General features: G+C 33.1%; 3 protein-coding genes across 3 annotated transcripts; 1 reads left to right on the top strand and 2 right to left on the bottom strand.

Annotated features, from left to right (window-relative positions):
• Positions 1-4,417: 4,417 nt before the first annotated feature.
• Positions 4,418-18,005, top strand: LOC125055217 (pro-resilin-like). The gene is made up of 7 exons (XM_047657560.1): positions 4,418-4,513; positions 5,409-5,439; positions 11,723-11,834; positions 12,345-12,484; positions 16,442-16,577; positions 17,113-17,199; positions 17,556-18,005. The coding sequence occupies exons 2-7, from the start codon at positions 5,422-5,424 to the stop codon at positions 17,666-17,668; spliced, it is 606 nt and encodes a 201-aa protein (XP_047513516.1). The 5' UTR covers positions 4,418-4,513; positions 5,409-5,421; the 3' UTR covers positions 17,669-18,005.
• On the bottom strand, positions 13,038-14,228 carry LOC125055215 (ommochrome-binding protein-like). Its single transcript, XM_047657558.1, has one exon. The coding sequence runs from the start codon at positions 13,949-13,951 to the stop codon at positions 13,097-13,099; it is 855 nt and encodes a 284-aa protein (XP_047513514.1). The 5' UTR covers positions 13,952-14,228; the 3' UTR covers positions 13,038-13,096.
• Positions 14,414-15,372, bottom strand: LOC125055216 (ommochrome-binding protein-like). Its single transcript, XM_047657559.1, has one exon. The coding sequence runs from the start codon at positions 15,262-15,264 to the stop codon at positions 14,437-14,439; it is 828 nt and encodes a 275-aa protein (XP_047513515.1). The 5' UTR covers positions 15,265-15,372; the 3' UTR covers positions 14,414-14,436.
• Positions 18,006-18,022: the final 17 nt, after the last annotated feature.

Here is an 18,022-nt window from a genome sequence, read left to right as displayed (position 1 = left end):
TTCAGTCCATGATATGATTAATAATATATAATTAATATATAAATAAATTCAATTCAATTGTATATTTAATATTGATACAAAAAATGTTTAATAAATAAATAAAACAAACGCAGAGAGGGAATTCTATTCCTTAGCAATGAGAACATAGAACAATGAAGAAAATTAGGCTTTTTTTAATTTATTTATTATAAAATAAGGCTTCTACAAGCTCTATAATGTACGTTTTTCTTTCTTACGTGTCGTTGGTAGCAGCCAATTCCTTTGTCACTTTGATTGACCGTCAAAACCAGCCTACATACATCCGTCAAGTGTGAATCACGTAAATGATGTAATGTTAGGTCAATGTTTCTTGAATTTGTTGATTGCTATCTCACTTTAATGACATTTTCTTGAGATTTTAAATGGGGTTACCATGATATAGAATTTTTGTGAAATTCTATTCACTTAGGGAGCGTTCAAGTAATACGTAACGAATTTTGGGGGGGGGGGGGATTCCTTTTGTAAAACGTTACGGGGCGGGGATTGAATTACTTTTAATTTATTATTTTCGACTTTCCAGTACTTTACACCACATAATGGTAACTTTTAGGTATAAAGAGTCACTGGGTGGTCACGAAACGTTTTATACTATTGGGTACAGAAAAACGTTATGGCGCGTTACATGGGGGGGGGGGGCCAATAATCTCCAAAAATTGCGTGACGTATCACTTGAACGCTACCTTAGCTGTTAGTTAATTATTCTAAGAATTAGTACCATTTGGAGTAGAGACCCTATTAACACAGCTACTTTAAGGTACGTATCTTAGAACGTCAGTCAATTTTAAGGGTGGCAACGCACTTGCGAGCTTTCTGGCAATGTGGGTGTCTATTAACATAAGATGCGCCTCCTGCCCGTTTGTGTTCCTGTTATATAAAAAAAAACAAACCTACATCGAGGAACTGCCAAACCATTAAGACATTAAGACTTTAGGACTTTGTAGACCAGGGGGATGAGTCGTCACTCGCCGTATAAGCATAAACTCAGTGAGGAAATGAGAAAAATCGACTATTCCAAATGACTCTGAAGTTACCTGTACGTACATTACAGGAGTGGGAGATGATCAATACTCCATCACAGTGGTGATGAAGAGAATCTACAAAAAATCACAAAAATACTCTCACTCTCTCTCAACTCCCTCCCGCCCTCTCAAGGGGCCTTTTTTCATCTTCCTATCCGGTGCACTCTTGACAGACCGGTCGTGATCGCTTTTTAACAAAATTTAAAAAAAATCTTTTTAAGGCACTTTCTGCCGCGCACCATCTCTTTGTGGAACCAGCTGCCATTAGATGTATTTGCAAACCGATAACACTTAGGGGCCTTCAAGAAAAGGGCGTACCATTCCCTGAAATGTATGGCATGTCACTTTTTTCAAAAAGACCCAAAAGACAATAAAATCATGGCCACCCTAATAACTACTACTGAATATGTAAAACATAATTTTGACTTTAGGAAGGTGTCGCGGCGTATTCTCTTTGACTAAATCTGATTAGGAAGTTAAATTTAACTGGTACTAAAAACAGTCCCGACCTATTTCTGAGGATTCCAAACTCGTTAAGGAATGCATTTTCCTTAAGAAGTCTTAAAGAATTAAATGACGCAAAAGGAAACACATTATTTTTGACAACCAAGCTTTATGCGCTTTGTGTTAAACATCAAAATCTACGTTGCTTATAACTTAAAATAAAATACTTCTCAAATTATAAACAAATCGTAGTGGCAAGTTAGTTTTTTCGACCGTTTTTAAACTAATATAACTAATTAATATAAAAATAGGACGGGCTTTAGTAACTGGGGCGGCCGCAGAGCAGGCTGAAAATAATAAACGGCACTAATATAAGAGTCTTTCCTCCAACTTCGATTATGTTCCTTTTGGAGCAGAGACTCTTGGGCCGCGGGGTTCAAGTGCACAGGCGCTAATTAAAGATTTAAGTTGGTGCCTGGTAGATAGTACCGGTGACCCCAGAGCTGGTGCTTTCCTGGCTCCTGGCCTGGCTGACGAATATATATCGCAATACAGCGAGGAAATGAAATTAAATAAATAAAATTAATTATTATTGTTTTGTCATTAACGAAAGATTAGACAAATTACATTGTTACATAAATTCTCAATCATGTTCCTAGCATATTTTTCTATCTAATTTATTTTATTTATTTCATAATCCTACAGCTAAAATAAAATAATACTACAGCTAAAAAATATATATAATAAAAAACAATTATATTAAAGATACACCAAGATATAATTCATACAAATTGTTCAAACATACAAAAAATCAATAAATTTAACTAAGTAATAATTAATTCGTCTGTTTTGTGTGATGATGTGAAAGTGAGGGTATGTACGTGTATGTATGTGGGGTGTGCTGATGACATGCACCAGCTCTTGTAATACTTCTGTCACATTTGTCACAATGTCTCCTGTATCATGTATGTGTCTCTGTAATGTCTCCTGTGTAATGGTAAGCCTCACTAGAGATGCGACCTTCGAGGCCGTGTTGAACATTATATTATATAGAACATTCAATAGATATTCGCGGCGTATAGTCTGTGAGAAAGATTTTATAATACAAAAAGCTGCTTAAAGGTTGCCGTAATAAGACTGCTATTCAAATTCTTTTGTCTTTTGTCTCCTTTTAGGTCAGGCGGGCATTGATTTTGCTATTTTACTTAATTTGTTTGTTTGTTTCATTTTCGACTTACGTACTTATAATGAAGTTATTACAAAAAAACCGGAGGCACCACAACCCTTTAGGTTTGGGCTTCAGATTTCTGTATGTGTTTTATGATTATTTCCTTTTTTTAAATAGTAGGCTGCTATGCAAACACTCGCTCTCCACTTTAGGTCCAAGGAATGCCGGTTTCCGCAGGATGTTTTTCATCACGAAACGCCCGAAAACTAAAAGTCCATTGGTGACAGAGGCGTAACAATAGGGTGGCAGGGCTGGCAAAATGCCACGGGCCCCCGACCCAAGAGTGCCCCTGCCCAAGAGATATTATGTTCTATGGATGAATGTGAAGTCTCCAATACGTATTGGGCTAGCGTGGGGACTACAGACCTTTCCCTCTCGCCTAAGAGAGGAGGCCTATGGCCATTAGTGGGACATATACAACGTGTAATTGAGTACGCTGAAAATCTCGAAGTTTATTAAAATTTAACTGAGTACAACGTGAAGATTTTTATTGATAGGCCCATCAAAAGAATTTCACGCCACTGATTGGTGATCTTGGGATCGAACCTACAATAAAGAGAGGCACACACGAAGCCACTAGGCCAACACTGCTCTTTTAACGTATTATAAAATGTTAAATTAAAATTCCGGAATTGAGAGAATTATGATTAGATAATTTTCTTTTAAGTCTAGTAAGAATAGTAGTATTCATTTATAACCCTTTGAACACGAACATTGGCCTCAATTGTATATAGATAATTAAAATGCATTTGAATAGTGAATAATATTGAATTTAGAAGTCAAAAAAGTTAAAAGTAAAAACCTTGACTGCATTTACCTAAATTGCTACACATTTGCAAATCAGTGTCTCATTAGCTGAAAAATAATATTGCACGTGCGGTAACATAATAAATGGGATGAGCTGATCTACGTAGGGTTGCCACACTTAAGTTCAAACGAAACATTATAGATGATTAATTTGGTCTCAAATATTAAGAGTGTTAGACTTACCTACAAGTTGGGTAAGTTTAAAAAAAAAAATTGTATATGTCAAACTTGTAATCTTTCTGTAATATAAAAGAGATACACGCCATTCTATCTATTTGAAATACAAGACTATATTGGAAGTGTGGTAGTATAGTGTAGTGTAGACTCAATTTCCGTACTTAGACTTAGTTCTTTAGACTTTACGACGTTGTGCGTAAAGTCCTAGCTAACTAAGCCAGCGTCGCTCCTTCTAGAAGCTCAGAAGTTTCCTGGGGACAGCGTAAGCTTCACGGAGCGACCTCACCGATTTCTGTTTCTTGGGAAGCCACAGCCACACATTCCAGGACTACGTGGGTGACTGATTCCAATGCACCGAAATAGCCTCTATTCCAAGAGTTATGAATGATTAATATCAGTAACCATATCCATACCTACAGTTGTGCTGATTTTGATGCCTCAAATTATTTAATAATGATAATTTCAGAAGCTGTAATTTCAGCTTAATTTAACTAAATATAGAAATTACTTTCAATTGAATAGAGTTGATTAAAGATAAAATAATTTCATTAACCGATTAACAAATAAATTAATGAATTTTTGTATGCGATCGCGATTACTTCAAAGTTGCATTATTTACATTTCTATAAAATATCAATCGACAGCCCTGGCAAGACCCCACGCTTCTAAAAAACTATAAAATTTACATTTCGCGAATCTGTATCACAGTTGTGTTTGAACTAGAAAGGTGCGCTGTGTGTTCTCTATTTAAATTTCCCGCGTAAACGTTTCAAAGGCGCTTTTTATTGTGAAATTTTAGGTTAGTTTTTTTAAATATCTTAACTAACTTAAGGTGATGGAGTAAAATAAACTGCTATCTTTGAAGTCATTATTAAACTTGGGGTTCTAGAATAGGGCTTGAATTTTCTAGAGGTATATAAAAATGTGATTTCAGCCTATATAGAAGAGTTTTAAAATCCCGGGAATTAAACTCTTAAACGTCTCAAATAAATCGAAAGTACGTTAGTTATTGAGTTTTAAATAAACCTAACCGCTAATTATGTCTGTGCTGCAAACTATAATATGTACGTTTTGCGTGAAATTTTCTATATTTAAATGCGTATTGTGTAAATTTGTTACATTCTTATTAAACTTGACGTTTCGAGTGCCTGTGATAATAGTAATGTAATAAATTCGGGCAAAACTTTTAACCTCATAAAAACATAATCTGATAATTACACTCCTTTGGGACATATATGTACTTAAGTAAAAACAATATTAAAAAAAAAATAGAGCTTCAAAGTTCAAATACATGACAAGTACTCTCATTATTATCTATCTCTATTACTCAAAAGGGCTGAATTGAACTGATTTAGTTTTTAATAATGGGATTCTAATGACCTGTATTAATACAATTAAATTGCCTTACTTTCCCCGTGGGAAGACAGTACACACTGATTTGAATTCCGATAACCTCTCATTATTCTACAGGCTAATTTATAACAAAAGGTATATACTATATAGTCTATGGTACAATTTCATTATGGCAAGGACGCACTGCGGATAAATTTTGCATTTCGTTTCGTTTTCGTGGTAATCCAAAGAGATCAATAAAAACTATCGATCTTCTAGTGATAAAAGAATATATTATATAAGAGTTATATAATATTTGAACTTTAACATATGGACTTTATGTTTATTTGATTTTCTTTCAGGTAAAATTGCAGCATGATGTCACTTTTAAAGGTAAGACATTTCCTATAACTTTTAGTGATATCGTGATATATGACCAATTTACAGAATACTAGAACGCTTTCTGTAATAAGTAGTTTTAAAAAGTATGAGATATCTTCCTATTGCCGTTGTATAAAAAAGCGTGTCTTATGAAGTCTTTAACTCGATTTAAAATAAATTATTTTTAATAAGTAAAATCCTTTACAGTGCAAATAATTTGTCACCATAATAAGTTAGTGTCGCAAAAACGTTAAAAAAACTTTAATTCTTGAAATGATATGAAGATATATGATATGTGCGACTCTTATCCCTGAGGTCGTAGGTTCGATTCCCGGCTCTGCCCCAATGGACTTTCTATGTGCGCGTTTCCATTCGCTCGAACGGTGAAGGAAACAGGCTTGACTTTAGAGCCAAAAAGTCGACGGCGTGTCAGGCACCTACTTGCCTTAATAGGCAAGTAGGTAGTAAGTAGCAATCTAATGATTGACAAATTATTATGACACAGACTTACAAAAATCTGAGGCCCAGACCTAAAAAAGGTTGAAGCGTCACTGATTTATTTTTAACTAATACCAGGTAAAGCGTTCGTAATAGGGGTTATGAAGGTTGTAAGGTGTTTTTTGAGCCTTTTCTAACATTTTTCGAATACATATCTCAGTAATAAACATATATGATGACAAAGAATTACAAAATTACATCGTATTCCGTAAAAGTATAAACTAATTTGTCACGCATAATAAACTAGAAATAGGATTGACTCAATTATTATTAAATTACTCTTGAAATTACGAAATATTGTAGCGTGCAGAGGTATAATAGAGAAAATGTTAGATTAATGTTATGTCAAAATATACTTGTAGTACGGACCAATATAATTCATCATCTTATTGACTTTATTTATACGAAGTCTCTGGAACTACTGAAAAGTAAAAATTTTTTTAACAAGTTTCAGTATTACTCCATGATGTTAAGGGTTGAAGATGGGTGGGTTAGGCGTTTATGAGTCGAGATATTTATTTAATCTTACAGCTATACATATACATATTTATTGATAATAATTTATTTGCAAGAATATGGTACAAAAATATGAGGGTGGTACAATCTAAACTTCGCATATTCTGTCACATAATGGCGTGCGCATTTGTCTACATAAAATAGGTAGAATTGTACTAATAAATAAACTTCTTTATTTCCAACACACAAATGCACAACACAGAAGAACAATAAAAACAATAACTAACCTTAAAATATAATAACTAAATTTATATTATTAACAGGAGTCACTTTATTTATTGAAGTTTACCACATCATACATATTGCTTTGTCTACAGTATACATTACAAGCTATCTTTTCTAAAATATATGACAATTTTGGTAAACATAAATGTTGGTTACAAAAAAATATAAAAAAATCAAAATATGATGAAAATACTATTTTGCTTATTGTTAATCAAATAACATTAAAAAAATACCAGCAATACAGCTGATTAGGTATGAAATAGGCACTTAACAATGATTAATTTAAAATTGATTGATTGATGAAATATATCCAGCTCCAGATAAGTACTGTTTAATCCGGTATAGACGCGAAGAATTCCAATGAGATGCACATATTATAAAAGAAAACAGACAATATACAAAGCCTAAACAGTTAGATTGTTAAACAAGTTTTACGAAACAGAAAACATAAGTCAATAAAGTACATTAATAGGTATAAAAAAATATTGTATTGATTTTAGTGAATATTAGTGATATAACATTTAGTATGTAGACAATTTTCAAGGAGGATCTCCTTTGAAACATATGTTAATAATGCGTAATGCGTAATTCCATATCACGCGTATTTTCGAAGGTAATAAGCAAATCCAATGGATTTTTTAGATCATCCAAAAACGCACGTACACGCATTTTACCCAATCCCAGATTCACCTCAACAAGCAAATAATTTCTTTATTAATATATAATGTTCGTAGTATGTATGGTGAAATTTATTTGGATTATATTTTTAATTTAAAAATTGTAAATATTATCTTTATTTTATAGCAGTGGATTTGCTACTTAGTTTAGTAGTAAGTTGTAGCAACAGTAGCTAGAATCTAGATGATTACATTATAGTGTATTATATTTTACGTGTAAATATGTATTTTACGCTTTTTTTTATGAGATACGCGTCGCGTGTCTCATAAAAATATTTCAAATTTCAATATGATTTTCCTATCTCTAAACCATAAAAAATCCCATAACAGTTAAAATACGCAAGCATTTTAATAATAGCATAATATACTATATTGTGTAAATTCCAAGGCCCATTTTTAAGTATCATTAATCATTATCGAGTGAAATTATAGCAATATTATTAACCTTGCTCTACATTTAATCTCTGTTTGATGAATGATACACAAATAACACGCAAATTCCAAAAACATTGATTAACGAGCCGTAATGTACTATGTTAAGAACCGTGTGGTGTGTTAGCTTAGGAAATCCAATCCTTGTGGACGTATGTTCGATCCTCGGCTGTGTATCAATAGAGTTTTCTTTTTAAGTTCTAAGTATATACAGGGTGTGGCGTAATTAATGGGTAATGGTACCTCCGGGTAGAGGACGTTGTGGCACTTTTTTGCAGCGTGTATGATAGTCAGGCAGTTAGATTTAAATTGAATGTACCTTAAGAATTTTCTTTGTATACTTTCAAGGCGGTTGATGCTACATATGATTTTTACAAAGTTTAATAACGTGAGTTAACCCAATTTAATCAAACGTATACCTATTGAATGCAAATAAACATCATAGGCTACACGGCACACATTAGATAGATAGTTGAGATTTATTGAAACATTCATACGATACTTCTGACCATCTAAAAAGTAAACAATCGTATCCTATTAATCTTAATTGTTATGATTTCGACATAAGTGAACTTAGCTATAATATTTACGTCCCGCGATTGTAGGTATTCATTTGATTCTACCGAAATAGCACACCAATGCGCAATAGTATGAATTTGCAAGGGTGTTAAATTTAGTGACTCATTTTACCTCAATTTTGAATGAAAATAAGGGTTATTTAAATTTTATTAACGTTTTCCTTGTACTTTTACGTTAATATGCATATGGGCACTGGTATCCTTCATATAAAAAATAAATGTTCCTACGAGTGGTAGTAATTACGACTGGTATTTTTAATATAGACATCTACCAAGCCGGCAACGCAATTGCGGGCATTCTGGCAATATGAGTGTCACTAGGTGGTATCACTTAACATCAGATTAGCTTCCTGCCGGTGTAAAAATTATTTCATATAAAAAAACTACAATCATAGGAACGAAATCTTTTGGAACATTTCGGATTTTAATAGCTCGTTCATCAAGGTCAAATGATATTACTCCAATTTCTAACGATGTACCGTACATTGCGATACGGTCATAATGTTATTCAACCATAAATCAGAGTTAGGTAACCAACAATATCCTAAACAATGGCTCTCTTACATTCACTCGGTATGAGGTGGGTTTACATGTCGGCAATATCCGTTTTAAATAGAGAACGACGATATAAGACAAACTAATTAGTGCGCTTAAATTATTAACTGAATAAAAATACGTATCTCACTTTTCAGTCGGTAGCTCATGTCTGAGCGTCGTCAGCAAATAAACATCTGGAAAAATTTCTGTCACTCGCCTTTCTTATTACAGTTACCAGTTTTGAGGACTATGAGTCTTTCAATTGTTCGGTCCATCTGCTAAGTAAACGGCCACATGATCTTTCGATCAACGATCAGTTTCTCCAAGTTCTCATCTCCTCTGCGCATTGTATGACAGCAATGACAAGAAATGAACATATTTTTGACAGAATAGATGCAATATCGTAACGTTTGTTTTAAGACGCCATGTTAAGACATGATATAATACTCGTTTAACGGCTCACTTATCCAAAGCAACAGTCCAATGATGACATTTAATGTAAATGTCATGTTGCTTACACATATGTACCTAGTCGCCATTTCTGACGCTGCACATCTAACTTTAACTCTTAAACAAACTAATAATTTAATGCCTAAAAAACATAAACAGGATTTTTGATCTTGGTATTTATTTATGCTACATATTTTACACAAGAATTAAGTCATAATAACCTAACAATAAACTTGCAACAGGACCTTTTTCTTCATAGTCAAAAGTCAAAAATCATTTATTCATGTAGGTAACACAATGTACACTTATGAACGTCAGAAAAGAAATATATATTAAATGCTTCTAAATTTACATTTACTGCCAGTTCTCAAATCAAGGGCGTAAAACGGAAGAGAAGAATTGGCAATAAACTCTCCGCCACTGTTTTTAATCGCCAATTTTTTTTGTTTTACACAACTTTTGTAAGGAGCTGCAACCATTACACCATGTTCCACGTGACATCTTAGGGGGCGTCCATAAATTACGTGAGGTGTTTTTTTTTAATTTTCTGTACCTCCCTCCCCCCCTGGTGAGATGTCGTGAGATTTTATTCAACCCCCTCCCCCATACCCCAATCTCACGTGAGATTTTTCAAAATGTAGGTACGTAAGAAACGTAAACGCGTTGGATTGTTATTGTAAAAAGAAAAAAAAAATTGCTTCGTGCTTTATTTACAACTAAAACAAAATAAGTGAAATGTTGAGCGTTTAGGTATGGAGTTAGCGGGAAGTTGCAGAGATGGCCTTTAGGGTCAACCGTTTTCCAATTTTTTTTTTAATTTGAAAAAAAATTGCGTGATATTTGCCGAGACCCCCCCCTCTCTCCAACGTAAGATTAAATGAGATTTGACTCGACCCCCTCCCCCCCTTAAACACCTCACGTTATTTATGGACGCCCCCCTTAAGTAATAAATAATAATAAAATAAATTAAAAACAAAGATTTATCCTCTATTAGCAGGAGGCATGGTGAAATTTAATTAAAATACATTCTCGTGGGTGTACTATAGTAGGTAGTAATTGTTTGATAATTTACTATATATATATAAGTATAGCTACTATATTAGTAATATAGTTTAAACCTTGTCAATATATTATATATATTATTTTAAAAACAGTGACATATAACCCTAGCGATGGTAAATGGTTGTTCCCGCAATAACAATGGGTGTTAGATGTCCATACATCGTCTGGTTCACAGAGAAAAATTAATTCCTATGTCAATGTTTGTTTTCACCGACGAATGGGCTTTTTGTTCAGTTATGTCGGAAATAGATAGGTAGTAGAAAATATTCATTCATACAGGTAACACTGAAAATGTTTAGAAAATGAAAAACGGCTTAATGTAGAAAGTTGCCAATACTTTTTGAAGTAATCTCCGTTCCGCTTAAACTCGTTAAACCAATTGTAAATAGTGGCACGAGATGGGGCTTCATTAAGAAACGCTAATCGCAGCCTATCATAGCTTTGTTGTTGAGTAAGCCCACAACGAAAGTCATAATAAATCATTGTCCGAAAATTTTCTCGCGTAAAGGTGGTTACTGACCAACGTTACGTTAAATTTGTATTTACTTTAAAAAATTTACTTAAATGTATGGGCATTGTGTATAATTTTAGTTTCTTTATGTTATACTAGTAGACTCGGCCAAGCGTTGCTGTGGCTAAGATTTTTTTTATATTACATAGTAGTAAACTATTCAAGAGAAAAGGCAGGAGAAAACCAATCCATCATGCTTTTTTGGTGGTTATGCCATTAAATTGTAGCTTATGTGAAACGTTGGTAATTATTTTGATAAGGTACGGATAAAGAGCCTTTTTTAGCGGTGGTATTTTAATAAAAAAATTAATAAAAGGACGCTTATTGTATCGTAACTATAAAAGATAGAGACATGCTGTCGCGACAATTTTTATAGATAGTGATGTGTCCTAAAAAATTGTATTACATCATTTTGTTCTATCATTAATAGTTTTCGCAGCGCACACAATTGAAGGAAGATTTTTGTTTATTTTTTTACACCTTGGGTTAGATTATTCAAGTTTTAGTAAGCATCCCTAACAAAATGAAACATAGCCTATGTCACTCGGGAATAGTACAGCTTTTCAACGGTGAAAGAATTTTTGAAATCGGTCCAGTAGTTTCGGAGCCTATTCATTTCAAACAAACAAAAAATCAAACCTTTCCTCTTTATAATCTTTATGTTATACAACAATCAATTTTAATATTGAGAGAACTACGTCATATATCTAACAAATGTTCGAGATTGTTATCGCTACTGGAAAATATTCAGTACCGGCGCTGACTTTGTACATTTAAAAGCAATTACAATAATAATAACCAAATTTCAGTTGTTTACCACCGTTCTTCTGGCAACTTTGGTGTGCTGTGAGCCTCCAGTCTACAGAACTTACCAGAATGGATACAATCGACCTTCGAATAATTACTTACCACCAAACCCAGGTAATGCTTATTTATTAAGAGCTAAAATATTATAGATTTAAGAAGTCTCTATATGATTTTTATAAGTACATTGTCAATTGTCTTTCTTTTTTGAAATTTCTTTTTTTAGTTATTTGTAGATACAGAACCTAGTATAAAAAGAAGAATCTTTGAATTTACAAAAAGCAGTTTTTTGTTGTTGTTGCCCATAATCTGGTGTTCCTAGGTTCGATTCCTGGCGATTGTTTCGGGTTGGACCTTAAAAGGAACACGCAAAAATATGACCGGGTAACAGAGTTACAAACAATATGAACCTTAATGGACGGATTTCCTATATTTTGGGATTTCTTGCGACGCGTTCAAGAATAATTATTGTACATCAGTCAATTTACATAATTTACTAGAATGTTAACAACCTCCTTACTCAGAAATCACACTATCAATTCATGTATTCCATTGAGTGATTCCATTTGTACGGATTTTAAACGTACATAATATAGCAAATTTTTTATCCCTTTATTTGTTCTACAGGATTTAATCTACCAAACACCTACTTGCCACCGCATACTGGAAACCCAACAGATTTTAACGGCAACGGACAAGGTCACGGACAAGGTCACGGACAGAATCATGGCAATGATCATCACGGCCATGGGGATGAGAGTGAAGTGGTATGTATATTCATTAAGTTGCGTTAATTATTATTTAAATTGTTTTCGTTAACTGAGATATAGGAAGCGTACTTCCTTGTTTGATGTACTTATTTGCTGTTTCGATAAAAAAAAATCAGTGGCGCTACAACCTCTTTAGGTCTTGGCCTCAGATTTCTGAATCTGTTTCATGGTCATTTATAAATCTAATAAGCAAGTAGGTAATCAGCCTCCAGTGCCTGACACACGACGTCGACTTTTTGGGTCTAAGAACTGTCCTCACGATGTTTTCCTTCACCGAGCAAATGTTAAATCGGCACATAGAAAGAAAGTCCATTGGTGCACAGCCGGGGATCGAACTTACGACCTCATGAGAGTCGCACGCTGAAGCCACTAGGCCAACACTGCTCATGCTGTTTCCATTATCAGTACCAAAAAATATAATTTTATTTCGACCGATAACAACGTAATAAAATAGAGAACTTTCATCAAAGTTAGGCATCGGCTTCACAGAACTTACAGAGATAACGCAAATATAGAAAAGTAACAATATTGAATTGAAATATAGAATTAATTAAGTTTAAAATAATTTATTTACAATACATTTGTACAAGCCATATATAATAGAATAAATTAATTATTTTTATTTTTCTTAACATTATAAACAAGATAAGAATTGATCGGCCTTAACCTATAGATATTGTCGTCAACAGAATAAAATATATCACCATAATCCCCAAAGATTATGCTTCTAGGGTAAAATTGCAGTGTTGCCACTTTATTTGCTGTACCGTTCCAGCAATCAATTTCATACAAACCGTCATCTGTCACACCAAATGTCTTCTCTTCATCACTCAAAAAATGATAAACAACATTCAAATCCGTGTTTTTGACAACTTCACCGCCATTTATTGCACAGAAAACCCCGCACATTGTAACAAAATGTATGTTCCTCTTGTAATCGACATCGAAGTCCATGACAGTTTTCATGTGGCCAACCTTAACCCCACGCAGGCCAAGATCATATATTTTATATATCATATGATTGTTAGCATCAATTATAAACATTTCATTGTTTCGTATAACAATTTTGAATATGTTCATATTGTATAGGCCAATATCTGAAGCTATATTTGTAACGGGGTCGTATTTATATAGGCCGTTATCCGATCCAAAGTACACATCTCCTGTATCCGAATCTACAGCTGTAGCCTTATTTCTTGATATTCCTTTAATTTTATTGGCATTCTTTGTTATTATGTTGATGTATGCTCGACCCGAGTTTTGCAATTCATCATCCATATACATGAAATATAGATTTCGTGTTGAAGAATCGTAGGCGAGTTCTTTTGGGTCTTTGAAGCGATTTGTTAGTAATTCTTCTTTGTAAAGTCGACCGCCTATTTTTTGTATCGGCGAGTCTGTAAGATACACACGCAATTTTGCTTCCGCACTTAATATAGTTACAAGTGTTATCACGTAGAACATTGTTAAGCTAGATTGAAAGCCAGATTCGCACTGAGAGCAATTGAAAATGTTTTCATCTTTTATCTGACTGAGGTTAAACTAATTTACGTTTGTAACTCTTTTGTTCGGTTATTGAATAGTCGACTCTATGTTCTTTAAAGTAGGACACTTATTGGTTTAAATTGATGCCGAACGTGGATAAAGTATGAAAATTGTCATATTAGTCCAGAGGTCACGAACAACTCATCTCTTGCTAATGCGTTTAATTGTATTTGTTAAACGAAATAAACCTTCTTGAATGGACAATATTGCTATTTTGAGATAAGAAAATAAATTAAGACTTCAAAAATATCAATAAATGGAATGTTATAATTAACTCACCTTTTTTTAAATATAAATTAATTACTGACATAGCAAATATCCTACTTGTACGTTTTTTTTAAAAGGTACTTAATGAAAATGATCTTAGTTTAAAAAACATTGGATTCTGAATTAATTTATTATAGTTAACAACCCTTATTTAAATTAGGCTTAAGTCTTACTAAACTCGTTGCATTAGAGTATATTAAATTATTCTCATTATCAAATGCCAGTCCAAAGCAATCGTTAACTTCCGTCACTTTGTCAATTCCACGCGTTTCTTTATTCACTTTGTAAACATCATCTAATTCACACAAATACACATTACCATTAATATCTGTGGTTAAACTTCTGACTGACATATTGTTTTTAAATAATACAGCATCCTTTGTTCCTTTCTTTTGACCAAACAATCCAGTGGCATTGGTATAGAAAAGAATATCTTCATTGTCAATTACAAATTGATCGACTTTTGTGTCTTCCAAATCTTTGAATCGTGTCGAAACTCCATCTATGTATGTATATAGAAACTGTCTAGGAAAGTCCAAATAATACAATATCTCCTTATAATATATTCCCCAGATGTCGGCGCCGTTTGCACCAAAGAATTCGGCTTTGTTAGATTTGTGATCGTATTTGTATATACCATCGCTGCCTCCTATATATACTTCATGATTTTTCTGATCAACAGTATGCGCGAAGCCATCCGTTACTCCTGTTACCTCGCCAGACTCTTTAGTATTCAGATTCAAGAACGCACTCTTATAGGAGACGTCGTCGTTAAAGTCGATATTAAAGCTGTAATATAAGGTGTTAGTACTGTAATCAACTGCTAGAAGATACGGTCTATCAACGTCAGTTCTAAGAACTTCTTTCTCGTGATAAATATCATTTATTTTGACACCGTCACATTCTTCCTTTATAACACCAGCTTGTACTAGTATGAAACTTGAGAGGAGAAAGAGAATCCGCATTTCTGTTAATGAAGTATCCGTAAACTATGTTTGCGATGTGGGCGATTTATTAAAATCAACTTACTTGTCCGGTTTGTGTTGCCGTCAAGTGCTTACTGAGATAAAATTAAATAAGTTGTTATTTATAATATCAATTATGTGACGAGAACAGGAAAGACGTGGAATTGTTTTTTAGGCAGTTTTAAAAGATTTTGATTTAAGTAGAAAATGCGATCCAATATTAGTACTTTATAATTGGTTTTTATTTATATGAAAATAGAAAAGAGAACAAAAATAGACAACATGTGTTCTATATACGATTATAGTCTTCTTACCTGCGCATATATATTCTATGCATACCTAATGATACAGGCACAAGTTCTTACGGAGTATAGTGTCTACTTTTTATTCTATAAAAATATTTTACAATAAACTTCATTTCTTTAGAATAATAAAGTTAAAGGTTATCTCTTGATAATAAATACCAAACACTACGATATGATTTTAACTACACAATTCACGTCAGATATACAAAGGTCTCGAAAAAATGTTTATGTCTTAAGTACTTGGTCTACTATTACTTTCTTAGAAGGAAAGGCACGGCATCGTGCCTTCGAACTTTGGCAGTGAACCGTTGGATTTTATTTCTACGCGCGCAAAGAAACCTTGGATGTTGAGGAAAAACATCGTGAGGAAACCGTTTTATTATACCTAAGCGCCAAAAACCCTAAGATGGAAGTTTACACATGTGTGATTTTTAAAGTTATACTTCTTTAGGCGCGTTATGAAAAATTGATGAGAGTGAAATTTTACGATGCGCGCGCACCGTGACACAAAATTAACAGAATGAAGTTAGTTCCAGGTGGCATGAAAATCAATAATGACTATGTTCAAGTTGTATATTGTAGTATTTTTATATTTAGAAAACGTGTTTCGTAACAGTACAATTAAACAGTGTGAATAAATAAATATTATTTTGGTGTTTTTATTAAATCAATTTCATATACGACGGTTATCACCTATACTATCGTATTTACTAATAATAATTTTAATATCTATCGTTAATCACTACTGCATTTTAGTAATTTTTTTCCATACGCCAAAGAAGTATAACTTCCAACGCGTGTACATAAGTATACACACTCTTTTTTTTACAACTTAGGTTTATAACTATATAATTTAAATTTATTGATTTCAGCCTAAAGCCTATGAGTTCGGCTATTCCGTGAAAGACGCGGCCACGGGAAACGATTATGACCGACGGGAGATGTCAGACGGCAATGAAGTGCGGGGCGAATATAGGGTGCAGTTACCCGATGGAAGGACTCAGATAGGTAAGCAAAAATACTTAAGGAAAACATAAGGACACAACCCAAGGTCACACTTAAGGAAATTACTTAAAAAATATAATACAACTTATTAAACTCAAACTCAAAATATCTTTATTCAAGTGGGTAACCAAGTACACTTTTGAATCGTCAAGTTAAATTAATCGTAAATTTACATTTACTACCAGTTCGCAAGTCAAGGGCGTAGAGCGGGTAAGAAGAACTGGCAAGAAACTTTCCGCCACTCTTTTTAATCGCCAAGTATTGTCATACAAATTGTTTGAACTGGAGCAATTCAATCCCAAGGATTAGGATCATTTAAGTAGTCCTCAAATTTATAAAAAGCTTTGTTGATTAATTTTCGTTTAACGAGAGCTTTGAATTTATTTAGTGATAATACTCTAGATTAGATGTCTTTGTCACTATTCACATTAGTATAACAAAGTTGGAGACTGCTTTTGTTCGAACGCGCTATTATCGCGGTTCGTATTTATCGAGTCTTTGAAAGCGAATGTGTCCTGAAACATTCCTTAAATTTCAGTATCATATCACGCGGATTGGCAAACCGGCTTCCACGCTGATGTTAGGTATGAAGGAGAGGCGCACTACCCAGAAAATAATAATTTAGGTAAGAACGAGTTATATAAAACCTTATTCATAAAAACTATGTTTATTTGAACTTTGTGTCAAATTGTGTTATCGCTAGAAACTGAAGGACTGAAGACAGAGACAAAAAATTAACTCACTGGCAAAAAATATTCATAAGCATTTTTAAGAAATAAATTACTGTTTTTCCAAAGTGATATTTTTATATAGATAGTTGAATATTTGGAAGATATTTTGAAATTGCTGATCCAATTTAATTTTCTTTCTTTGTTTTTATCGTGAGATCTAAATATAATACAAAGATTCTTAAAAATACCCTTTTTAAAGCAACAAGGCTTTTTTGACAATAAATATTAATGGAAAGATTATTTTAAATAGGTTACAACACCGGTTACAACTATAACACACCGGATTACTCTGGTTCTCTCAGCGGTTTCCATGGCAACCAGCAGTTACCGAAGCCATCGTACGGACCACCTTCATTTCATTGAGACTTCATTAAAAACATGTACTTATGACTAGTTTATATGCAAAAAATCTCTAAAGCAATATATTATAATTAACGAATTCGAAAAACATATAATTTATAGATATAGCACTTTCAAATACTTACTTAAAAATATTTACACAAAATTATTTTTAGCACTATATAAATACTCATTTTTTAAATTTAAATATGTTATATTACTTATAAACTTGATAAAAATTTAGAGATTTCGTAAACTTATAATAAGAAAGTATTATTAGTTTTATCTTTTAATACCACAAAGTATTTTAGATAATGTACAAACGTAGTATTATTTTTGTAATAAATACATTTTTAATAAATATTTGTTTTATTTATT

This window comes from Pieris napi, chromosome 13, assembly GCF_905475465.1.
Source record: "Pieris napi chromosome 13, ilPieNapi1.2, whole genome shotgun sequence".
NCBI lineage: Eukaryota > Metazoa > Arthropoda > Insecta > Lepidoptera > Pieridae > Pieris > Pieris napi.
Note: the sequence above shows the minus strand (reverse complement) of the source record. Positions and strands in the feature narration are given on the sequence as shown.

Coding starts and splice junctions, on each gene's coding strand:
- LOC125055216 (XM_047657559.1), bottom strand. CDS start 15,264: ATGCGGATTCTCTTTCTCCTCTCAAGTTTCATACTAGTACAAGCTGGT.
- LOC125055215 (XM_047657558.1), bottom strand. CDS start 13,951: ATGTTCTACGTGATAACACTTGTAACTATATTAAGTGCGGAAGCAAAA.
- LOC125055217 (XM_047657560.1), top strand. Junction 12,485..16,441: donor ATGGGGATGAGAGTGAAGTG/GTATGTATATTC, acceptor TATTGATTTCAG/CCTAAAGCCTATGAGTTCGG. Junction 17,200..17,555: donor CCCAGAAAATAATAATTTAG/GTAAGAACGAGT, acceptor TATTTTAAATAG/GTTACAACACCGGTTACAAC.